This window comes from Lissotriton vulgaris, chromosome 12 (genome assembly GCF_964263255.1).
Source record: "Lissotriton vulgaris chromosome 12, aLisVul1.2, whole genome shotgun sequence".
Taxonomy (NCBI): domain Eukaryota; kingdom Metazoa; phylum Chordata; class Amphibia; order Caudata; family Salamandridae; genus Lissotriton; species Lissotriton vulgaris.
Genome location: NC_141700.1, coordinates 783,086,209 through 783,098,701, shown reverse-complemented (window position 1 = coordinate 783,098,701; position 12,493 = coordinate 783,086,209). Strand labels below are relative to the sequence as shown.

The window sequence follows — 12,493 nt, the reverse complement described above, 5'->3', positions numbered from 1 at the left end:
CCTTTTTTACACCTTTCTGCAACACAGCTCTGTGGCGCTTTTTGGAGGTACCTAGTGGGCTATTCTGACCCTAGGGACCCTCAGGATTATAGGGGACTTAATCTCCCAACTTAGAATGGCCACAGGGCGCGTTTACACAGTGGTGAACGGAGGGGCCGGGACCTGAGGTGATGTGTGCCAACACACCCTGTGGCGCATTTTAAGTTGGGGAAAAATTCCCCTTCAATCCTGAGGGCCCCTGGGGGCTTACTACCCCACCAGGTGCTTCCAGTAAGCGCCACTGTGCTGCGTTGCAGAGAGGTGGTCCAGGCTGTGCCACTTTTTACACCTCTCTGCAACGCAGCTCAGTGGCGCTTACTGGAGGTACCTAGTGGGCTAGTTGGACCCTAAGGACCCTCAGGATTTAACTGAACTTAATCTCCCAAATTAAAATGGCCACAGGGCGTGTTTCCACAGTGGTGAAGGGAGGGGACGGGGCTGAGGTGACGTGTGCAAACACGCCCTGTGGCGCGTTTTAAGTTGGGGAAAAATTCCCCTTCAATCCTGAGGGCCCCTGGGGGCTTACTACCCCACCAGGTGCTTCCAGTAAGCGCCACTGTGCTGCGTTGCAGAGAGGTGGTCCAGGCTGTGCAACTTTTTACACCTCTCTGCAACGCAGCTCAGTGGCGCTTACTGGAGGTACCTAGTGGGCTAGTTGGACCCTAGGGACCCTCAGGATTTAACTGAACTTAATCTCCCAAATTAAAATGGCCACAGGGCGTGTTTCCACAGTGGTGAAGGGAGGGGACGGGGCTGAGGTGACGTGTGCAAACACTCCCTGTGGCGCGTTTTAAGTTGGGGGAAAAATTCCCCTTCAATCATGAGGCCTTTGGGGGGCTTACTACCCCACCAGGTGCTTCCAGTAAGCATTATTGCGCTGCGTTGCAGAGAGGTGGTCTAGGCCGTGCCTCTTTTTACACGTCTCTGCAACACAGCTATGTGGCGCTTACTGGAGGTACCTAGTGGGCTGCGTTGCAGTGAGGTGGTCTAGGAGGGGCCCCTTTTTACATCTCTCTGCTACGCCGCTCTGTGGCGCTTACTGGATGTACCTAGTGGGCTAGTTGGACCCTAGGGACCCTCAGGATTGAAGGGAAATTATTTCTTCAACTTAAAACACGCCACAGGGCGTGTTTGCACAGTGGTGAAGGGAGGGGATGGCGTAGGAAAGTGTCTCTATATATACTGGACCGAAGTAAAATCAGCTGAACTATGAATTCCGATTTACTCACCTGTTATCAGGAGAGACCTCAGTGCTGCATTTTTGATCCCAGTACTGATCCTGAAAAGTAATTCTAACCATACTTACTAGTAACTTGAATTTCCTTCCATAGGATATCATTGCCTGGTTTTTGCTGAAAAAGTTTCTAAGTCTTGATTTTTGAAACTTTCAAATATTTCTCTAAAATGAGCCGAACTACGAATTCCCATTTACTCACCTGTTATCAGGAGAGATCTCAGTGCTGAAACTTTGAGCCCAGTACTGATCCTGAAAAGTAATTCTAACCGTACTTACCAGTAACTTGAATTTCCTTCCATAGGCTGGTTTCACTTGGAAATTCTTCCAAGTGTGGAGTTTTGGAACTTACGAATATTCCTCTAAAATCAGCAGTACTACGAATTCCGATTTACTCACCTGTTATCAGGAGAGACCTCGGTGCTGAAACTTTGAGCCCAGTACTGATCCTGAAAAGTAATTCTAACTGTACTTACTAGTGATGTCATTAGTGATGTCACTGACCATGTCATGAATGATATAATATGTGACATCATCAGCAGTGGATTACGGGCGCGTGAGTTATAGTTAGTACAACTAACTATAACGGAGGAATTTCAATGGTTTTGTACGAGTGAAATGTCCAGCTAACACCCCTAAAACCTATGGTTTTTTCAGTGAATATGCATTTACAGACACAGTGGAGTGCGAGTCTTCTTTCCGTTGGGGAACAACCTGTGACGGGAAATTTCTCTCATATATATATACTAGCAGCACGTCTCGACCTTGTCCAGGAACAACAGGCTTCCCCGACCCTCGCCCGCCCCGACATTGTCCAGCAGCCCGGGCCCCCGCCCGGCCCGTCCCCCGCCTGCCCCGACCCCCGCCTGCCCCGACATGGGTCCCCTTACCACAGCCGCCGCTCCTCCCACCTGTCCGCTGCTGATATACTGCTTTAAATATGTCTGTTCTTCTTTGCACAGGTGTACAGCTGACCAATCCGTTCTACAGTGTGTACATTGGCTGGGAAAGCTTACATCATAGCTAATCTTTTTGGCCTAGAGGTGTATTAATGATTGCTGTTTCACCATAAAAACAATGACAAAAGATTAGAAGGACTGTGTCAGGAAACTAGGAAATTAAGTTCTTTTTCTGAATATTGTAATGTAACATGGTCCCATCGTGATCTGAATCAGGATTCATTAATTGTTCAGTTCAATTTGTACTGTTGGCAAAGGTCCTTTTTTATGTTGTAAGTCCGTTTCTGTGTGACTGAAGGATGAATGCTGGCCAAAGTTTGGAGCGGATGAGTTGTAAATATGTATAGTGAGTGCTGAATATTGTTTTTCATTGTTTTCTATTGTAGATTCTGTATATGCACAAAAATCGATTCTGACAAAAAGAGTCTAAAGGTTTTGACTAATGAGAAAAATACAAAATAAACTAGTGACGTTAAATTAAACAGACCATTATATGTTTTATTCGTATAGGTGGTAAAGAATAATTGTAGAGTGGTGTCCAGCGTTGGCATTTGTGTTGTTTATTATTCACATTTCAACACAGCCATTCACAACAAAGACCTTAGTTTCTATTTGCATTGAAATTCAATTTGTTGTGCACCAGCCAATTCCAGATAAAGGATACAGTGCTAGACCCTGCACAGCCATCGTTGCCTAATCTGAATAATAACTATGTGTCTTCTGGGTACATAAATGCTTTGACCCAGGTTTTCCTTAGTGTATAGGCCAGCGGTATTATAGATACTTAACAGAAGTTGGGACAGCGCTGGTGTTCGAGGAACACCAAAATGGAGTGGAGACTCAGAGTTATGAAAGAAGGGCAGGTTTCTAAGTTTGGTGGAACTGATTTCTAGGTTGTTGTTTCCCTGTTGGAAAGACTGTCTGACTCACAGAGTACCTTTCGCAACTCAAAGGGTATGTTTAGTGCATTGAGACTTGTGCTTTTGCGGTTGCATAGCCTATAATTTTGCAGATCACAGGATTTGCATCTGCAAAAGCACTTTGTACAACTGGGGCCAGAATCTTGGATGGCACAGGGTTAATTAGTCAAGTTTTTCCTATTATTATGTAAACCAGTGTACACATGTATGGTAGGACTCTGGCTGGACTCAACAGGGACTCATTTGTGCTGTTGGATGACAACAGCTTTAGCCATTTCCACTCAGTGGTCAGTCCCGCTAAGATCCAGTGTTGAGAGAGACCATCAACTGGTCACTGTGTTGACATGGAGGACAGAGAAGAGTTTGGATTTCTGGAGAATTCTCAGGTTCCTTACCCTTGATGAGGTTGATAGCGGGGATACAAGGCCTGGGTCCTTTTGAAGGATGGAAAAGAAAGGGCAGTAGAGGCGAAAACCCTTCATAAATCCTCTCCCTTTGCATGAAATAGTTCTGTATGTTTTTGCTGAACTCCATAATGCCAGTTGCCAGAGTGTTGGCTTCAAATATCGCCCTTTCCAATCCTGAGTTACTATTTCAAATGTGAAATGTGTACTGTAATGTCAAAACACTTATAGACTAATGATATATTGAGATAGCTAACCTAAATCTTTGGGGGTGGCATTACTCCATACCCACTCATTACTCCGGTGTTCAGTATAAATTACATTTTTGATGATGAGTTCAAATAAACTTCTCCTATGTAATTGATGTGTTTACAACTACAATCCTAGCTGGAAGTCTACTCTCCCACATCTGGGTGTCTGATTGGTTACATCGCCAAGAACTGGGAGGCCTTCTCGATCAGCTTCTCCATCCTGAACGTCGCTAAAGAGGAGGTGCTGCGGGTCGTGGGTTCAGGCTTCGGAAGGCCTGCCTACAAAGATGTCAACTTTGAGGTATGTTTATAGGGTGGTATCTATCGAACATATATCTCCAATGAGACGTCCTGTGCTAACCATAGAGTTTGAAGAGAAGCCTTCTGTTGTCTAAAAATTATAATCAAAAGTCATGTGCTAACCATAGAGTTTGAAGAGAAGCCTTCTGTTGTCTAAACATTATAATCAAAAGTCATGTGCTAACCATAGAGTTTAAAGAGCTGTGATAACCATAGAGTTTAATCTGAAGCTCTGTTCTGACCATTTAATGAGATGAGAAACCCAACACCAACTCTATAGTGCTCCAGAAAGGGCTTGTCAACTCCTACAATGTCCATATATTCCAAATAGTCTGCTGCCAACCATATGTGAACACACAGAGTCTCAAAGCACTGGAATTGTGCGATATCGCATTAAAATACACGTTTGAGTAATATTGAGGCAACAAACAAATGTATGTGCAGTGTTGTCATCCGACAAAGTTATGTGCAATATCCAGGACATCAACGAACAAGGGTGGACAATAAACCCACATACACTATATTTGGAAGCAGAATAGAAAGTAAAGGCTGATAACATGTTGGAATGTTCTGTTGTATCTCTCTAAGAACAAGCAAAAGGGGAGACTGAATGGTAACCCATTGGAATGCACCGCTTTATCATTATTAAAACATGCCAAGGAAATACTGCCTGATAACACATTGGAATAAAGAACTGTGTCTGTGCAATTCACAAAGTGAACTTACACTTGTGAATAATTTACTCTTGCACTTTAAAGTAAATTCTCTACTTTTAGCTATTCGAAAATCAGAAGGTAAAGTTACTCAAAAGTGTAGACTTACATGTCTTTACCCCAACTGAGGATTTTCACTATAGTAAAGCATAGGGAAAAGTTTAAAAAAAAGTTATTTCACTAGAAAACAGTTAGTAAAAATGTTTTTATGTTAAACATTCATGTAAATTAATAATATATTTATTTAAAATGGAGGACAAAATAAACTGCTTTACAGCACTATTAACTTAATCCAAACGGCGATACAGAACAGGTTCTGCCCGGTGATCATCAGATCCAGAAGAAGCATCCCAACACTAATCATGCATGTTAATGCTCTAAAGAATCTGGGTCACCTTTGCAGGTGATTTATCAGCCTGCTTACTCCGCATTGACCTCAAGATGGCGTGGAAGTTCAGCCACATACTTCCTCCCGCCCGGGACACCTTGTATTGTTGGTTAAGGTTATATGGGTGTGCTGGGTACCTTTGCTGGAGGCTCCCTGGGTCCCTCTGTTAGGGGCCTGAGGGTATACTCCGCTGTGACAGATGCTCCGTGTTTCAGGCTGTATCGGGTGGGGGGGGTGAGTGGAGTGTTTTTTTTAAGGTATTATGTTTTCATTGTATTTGTTCTTGCATCCGCGGAGAGTTCACAACCCGATCCCACTGTTTTAATCCTAGCACATGCAGGTCTTGGGGTAGATGACAACTAAATAGAATGATCCCTCGCTCGGGGATTTGACAATAGACTCGTGGAACGTCAGGGGTCTACTTAATTAAGTGAAGAGGGGTGCCATTCTTCGCCAAGTCAAACGCTATGGGGCTGACATTACCTTTCTGCAAGAGACACATTTGATGGGCACTAAAGCTCCCTGTCTCTCTAGATTTGGATACCACCCTGTATTCATGCAGGGTTCACCAGGGGATCTCGTGGGACTGCTATTCTTATCCACTGCTGCATCCCCTTTGTACACACCAAACACTGGCTGGATCCCACTGATCGCTATGTCTTGCTTTATTGGTAATGCCTAAATCTAATGCCTAAATCTAGGAAACATCTATGCCCCCCCCACCTTTGGGTGCCACCTTTGTCGAACGACTAACCCGTTTGTGGGGAGAACTTTCTGATGACTTGACACTTCCGGGAGGAGACTGGAATGACAACTTGACAGTAAAGGATAGAGCCCGTCCATCAGGCCATGAGCCCCGGTAGACAGATCCATGCTCAATTCATTAGCAACTACACTGAGCTGGTCAGACGTTTGGCTTTAATATCACCCCTCCGAGCTAGGCTACACATACATGTCCGCTGTTCATAAATCTTTGTCCCGTCTGGATTACCTGTCTGTCCCACGTGGATACGTTTATCGGGTCTCCAGTGTTTCACACCTTCCCAGAGGTCTCTCTGACTATTCCCCAATCCAGTGCCTGCTCTGGGTACACTCCTACAAACCCCCATTCAGGTGGAGGATGTCTCCTTGGTACCTACGCGACATGGAGCATCTGGAGACTTTGTATCTAGCGGTCTCTGACTATTTTGTTGATTATGGAATATCGACTCCCTCTAAGTGTACTTTATGAGAAGCCATGAAGTCTACTATCTGTGTGGTAGATATCAGTTTCCGCACCATGACTAAACGTAAACGATTGGCGCAACTAGTGGATTTAGAGGACCACGAGAGAGCCCTGGAGGCACAGTGCCTCACCGATCCAAACCCCGATCTTAAACATGCCTTACTGCAGGCACAACAGTCCCTACAGTGCCATCTTATGGGTGAGGCCAAAGAAATTTGGCTGCCATCACAGCACAGAATCTACCAATTGGGAGACAAATCTAGCAAAATGCTCCATAGTTAAGCCAAGCAGAAAAGACAACTATCAGCGTCCTGGTGCTTTGCGATAACGGCAGCGCCTTGTGCTTGTCACCTAAGATGGTGGCCGCTGAGTTTGCATGCTATTTCTCTTTGCCAAGAATAACTATTGGAGGCCAATTTCGATGAATTTTTGCAAGATATTCCCCCCCGCAGACTTACAGACTCTACACGGACCAATTCGATGCTCCCATCACGGGGGACGAGTTCGGAGCCGCATTGGTGGCCATGCATCCTGGACTCCCAGACCAAATGGCTTTCCAATGGATTTCTTCAGACCGCACATGAATATACTGGGCCCACGCCTGCTCGGTGCCATACAGGAGGCAGCCGACCAGTTCCAACTCCCTCTAGAGTGGTGGCATGCGGAGATAGTCCTTTTCTTAAAACCAGTGCACCCACCAGAAGACCCCGCATCATACAGACCTATCTCACTTACCAACTTTGAGCCTAAGCTTCTGGGCAAAGTCCTCGCTGACCACCTTAGATCCTGTATACTATATCTCATTCACCCCGATCAGTCTGGGTTTATGCCCCATCGCTCCACACACCATAACATCAGAAGCATGCATAATGCTATAGCTAGAGCCCTAGAGCTTGGACGCCTGGCAGCTATACTGCTCACAGACATCGACAAGGCGTTCAACTCTCTTAGCTGGGTGTACCTTTTTCGACTCTTAGAATCTGTTAATTTTGGCCCTCGCTTCTTAACCTATGTAGGCCTCCTCTATACAGGGCTAACCGCCTCGATTCGAGACGCTGGAAATCTCTCGGCCCCATTCCCAATATATTGTGGTATGCGGCAGGGCTGACCCTTATCAGCATTATTATTCGCCCTCGCCGTGGAAACACTGGCGCTGCGGGTATGTGGTGATCGGTGCTCAAGGGCTTTGACTGGGGTACATCTCGATCTGACCGCATTGCACTATATGTGAACAATGTCCTATTCTTTAGGACAGACCCGTGGTTCTCGGGTCCTGCATTCTATAGATCCTGCGTGCATTTGGTCAAACCCCTGGGCTTCACACAAACCCCTCTAAATTTGTACTATTCTCGGTATGCGGATACCAGGTTCTTGAGAAGTGGGCTGAGCAGTTGTCACACGCTGCCACTGGCTTTAACTACCTCAGCATCTTTATGTAGCCCTGCTCATAGTTCTCAGGGGCTTGTAACATCAGTCCTCTCCTTAAAAGCCTTAAAGACAATACAGCAGTTTGCTCCTCTCTTCTGCTCTCATTATATGGGCGATCTGCAATTTTAAAAATGGTTAACCTACCCAGAATACTCTACAGGCTGCAGAGTTTCCCATACGCCATACCGGGGGCTTGGTTAACTCATGGGAATGCCGTACATAATACATTTCTCTGGCATGATGGGGCTGTGCGAGTGGCACTGAGGACCTGCACGCAGTCAACTTATCGCAGGGGATAGCGGCAGCAGACATTTGTGCCTACTACGTGGCCTCCCACCTACAAGTGGTCAATGAATGGTGGTACAATTCACCATCGGACCCAGCATATGCAGTGGATCATATGGCAATGGGGAATATTCCACTTCATGAACTCCTATATAGTTCACAGAACTTGGATTTTCCACCCCCCCTGCCAGCAGCACTGTCATCCGACTATGGCGAGCTATGGACTGACAGATATGATGGTGCGGCCGACTGACCCAGGTGACCCCGCCGTGGCACATCACACTGTTGCGCTCGGTAACAGCACTTGCGGGATTCGGAGGGTGGTACATGGTGGGAATATCCACCCTTGGAGATGTAGTGCAAGGCACCATTTTAAAGTCTTTTTAACAGCTCCAGGCAGAGTTTCAATCACACAAGTCTCAATTCTATAAATATCTCCAACTTCGGCATGCACTTAACCCCATACTACGACGGACTGATACCTTGCCCGAATTTCATCCCCTAGAAGGACGCCTACTGATGGGTGACATAGGTGCTCACAAGATCCGCCAGTTATATCAAACCCTGACAACGTACAATCATACCACATTACACAAGACCAGAACAGCTTGGGAGGAGGACATACCAGACTTAACCGGCGATGACTGGGTGGAAGCCTTGGCCAGCCCCCAAGGTGCAGCAATCTCAACACGATACCGACTGATACAGTTTAAATACTTGCACCGTATATATTATACTCGATTCAGACTATGGAATATGGGTGCCATCCAGTCCCCTGTATGCTTGAGATGTGGGATAGAAGAGGGGACCTTCATGCATTCTGTCTGGGGCTGTACCACATTGCAACCATTTTGGCGAACGGTAGTGGCTTTCCTGAGCGAGGTGCTGTTGTGGGATCTACCTCTCGGGCCAAAGCTATTGTTACCACATAGCACCAATAGTATTAGGGGAAACCGATACAAACAGCACTTCTTGTTTTTAGCCATCACCATTGCTAAAAGGGATATCGCCCGCAGTGGAAAAGTGTATCTCCTCCAAAGATCGGCAGATGGAAAAATGCCATAGATTAATGTATGAATGCAGAGATTGCGGTGTTTCAGGCTCGGGGAGCCCAAAAACATAAGAAAATATGGCTGCTGTGGGCAGACAACAGGGGCATAGAATTACCTAAACTCATCGAGTCAGATCCTTGAAAGACTATGTCCCCCTGATGAGATTGGCCTCCATACAATTGAGAGTCTCATTTGATCACTTCCGGCATATATTCAGTGGTTTGAATATAATTTGGTGGGATTTTAAAGGAACTGCGCAATGTTTATGGTGTTATGTATATCCATCACAATGTATCCTCCGAGACACGTCCCTGTATATACCATGTAAAATCAATAAAATATATTGTTAAAAAAAATCTTAAAACATTTTATATATATTAAATGCAAAATATTTTTCTGAAGTTTAAATTAAAAAATGTATTCTGACCTAAAATAATTGCATTTTTATTCATGCATTAATAATTATTAAAAGTGAATAATAGAATTAATTAAAAGTAAATTAATTATATTTGAATAAATGTAAGTGCTACTTTCATTTATACATTCAAAAAAGGTTCTAGAAATATTTTGCAACTAAACAGATTTCTTTTAACATTAAATTATATTTTCTTATATTTATAACTATTTTAAATATTTTAATGTATTTTAACTTGATTTTTGTCCCTACCACCAGTATTTTCTGTGGGTGGGTGTTGCAGTAACAGTGGCCAGCAATGTGTAGTGCTGGACTTATGAACTGGAGTAATTTATTACTGTTTTGGGTTCCTTTATGGCTGTAATAACTTCATAAGTGCTGTTTTTGTAATAGTAATGGTATGTTATACAGGTTTGTAGAGTGCCCATCACCCGGGAGGGTGCCCTGGTGCTGAGCAGGTGTGAGTCTATCCAAACCTGGGCCTAGTGGGAATACTGAAAAGCCAGGTCTTCAGCTTCTTGCAGATTTCAAGACTTGAGGCGGAGGCTCTTATGAGTACTGGCAGTTTGTTTCACGTTTTTGAAACGATGTAGGAGAAGGCTCGACCGATGGACCGGGTTTTCCATATGTGTGGGATGTTTGCAAGTAGGAGCCCAAACAAGCGGAGGTCTCTGGAAGCTTTGTGAAATCAGATGTGATTGTTGAGTAATGCTGGGCCAGTGGTATGTAGTGCCGTGAAAGTGTGGGTGAGAAGTTTCGATTGTGTGCATTTATGTATGAGAACCCAGTGGGCCGCTTTCAGATGCAGTGTGATGTGAGTCCGGCATGGAAGGTTGAACATGATTCTGGCCATCGAGTGGGCTAGCTCTTTGGTGTGTGAGTACATTCTCTCCCTAAACCCATCACATTCCTCCCTAATCCTTGTAGTAACTATGCCCCTTTTTCCAGCCACTCTGCTGTCCCTCCCACATTTACTACTAAGTAGTAAACTTACATTTGCGAGGATTTCCCCGCAGAAAAAATAGGAGCGGAGTGAGAATTATCCTCATAGGTTTGTGAATAGCATTTTGCAGTACTTTAGTTTTACTACTGTAATACAAATTAATGTATTACAAAGTGCAGTTCCTGAATATGACCCTATATGTATAGGAGCATACGAGGAGAGGCAAGCCTATATCACACTAGTTTGAGACAATATACAGAACAACCCTGTGTGAGGTGGGCGGAGAGAAGGTTGGGTTTCTATATGTATACAGAATGCCTGGGATGACAGACCATCCATACCACACACTTATGTGTGTCATTGTCTAATCAATGTGTGATCACAGCATGCTGCAGGAAGAATACATGTTGCTGGGGTTGATTTTGTCATAAGTGTATGAGAGTCGAATATGAAAAGCACCAGTGCTAAAATTCCTGTCTCTTAATAGGTGAAAACCAGTAACGAATCCCACACCATAGGCCGGATCACAAGAGTATGGAGAGGGTTTCGCAAGGAGATGTTCAGTGCCAATGACCACTACTCAGTCCAGTTCCCCATCGACCTAGACGTCAAGGTCAAGGCACTGCTGTTGTCGACAGGCATCTTCATCGTGAGTATAGTTATCTATAAACCTTAATCTTCCCATTGAAAGGAACCTTCATCCGTCCACTCACAGGCTTTATTTAATCTAATCGGATCGCAGTAGGTGACTGCCACCTCTTAGGCACTCTCCTGGCACCCGTGTGTGCATGAATGTCTCCAAGTCATCTAGTTGAAGAAAATTTGCCACTTTAATGAACAAATCTACATCCGCAAGCTATACTGACACATCTACAGCCTCTCATCATCTTACACATCAACTCAATTAAAGATGTTAACTTAAATGTACCACACATCAACCCACCTAAAGATGTTAACTTAAATGTACCACACATTAACCCATCTAAAGATGTTAACTTAAATGTACCACACATTAACCCATCTAAAGATGATAACTTAAATGTACCACACATTAACCCATCTAAAGATGTTAACTTAACTGTACCACACATTAACTCATCTAAAGATGTTAACTTAAATGTACCACACATTAACCCATCTAAAGATGTTAACTTAACTGTACCACACATTAACCCATCTAAAGATGATAACTTAAATGTTCCACACATTAACCCATCTAAAGATGTTAACTTAAATGTACCACACAATACCCCTCTAAAGATGTTAACTTAACTGTACCACACATTAACCCATCTAAAGATGTTAACTTAACTGTACCACACATTAATCCATCTAAAGATGTTAAATTAAATGTACCACACATTAACCCATCTAAAGATGATAATGTAAACATACCACACATCAACCCACCTAAGATATTAACTTAACTGTGCCACACAATACCTCTCTAAAGATGTTAACCTAAACATACCACACATTAACCCATTTAAACATTCCACACTATCCACTTAAAGATGTTAACTTTAATATACCATACATAAACCCACATAGAGATGTTATCTTAGACGTACCACTCATCAACCAACTCAAAGATGTTAACTAAAATATATCACACATCAACCTACATAAAGATGTTACATTAAAAGTACCACACACCAACTAACCCAAAGATGTTAACTTAAATGTACCACATATCAACCCAACTAAAGGTGTTAACTTAAACACACCACTCATCAACCCACATAAAGATGTTAACGTAAACGTACCACGTATCTACACACACTTCAAATAGTATGAAGGCCACACAATTAACTATGATGCCTCGAAACATAACAATCACCTGAAGCTGAATTATGGACAGCTGTACACCCAGCTGATGAAACAAACTGCAATGTCCTTTGGCACCAACATCCATTCATATAACGCGGCAGACAGGT

At 43.8% G+C, this 12,493-nt stretch overlaps 1 protein-coding gene across 1 annotated transcript in view; it reads left to right on the top strand.

Annotated features, from left to right (window-relative positions):
- Positions 1–11,232, top strand: part of LOC147678707 (phospholipid scramblase 3-like) — a 119,165-nt gene extending 107,933 nt beyond the window's left edge. The window contains exons 6-7 of the mRNA XM_086945717.1: positions 3,944–4,108; positions 11,044–11,232. Coding sequence (XP_086801843.1) covers positions 3,944–4,108; positions 11,044–11,232 — 354 coding nt within the window. The remainder of the gene's footprint in view (positions 1–3,943; positions 4,109–11,043) is intronic.
- Positions 11,233–12,493: the final 1,261 nt, after the last annotated feature.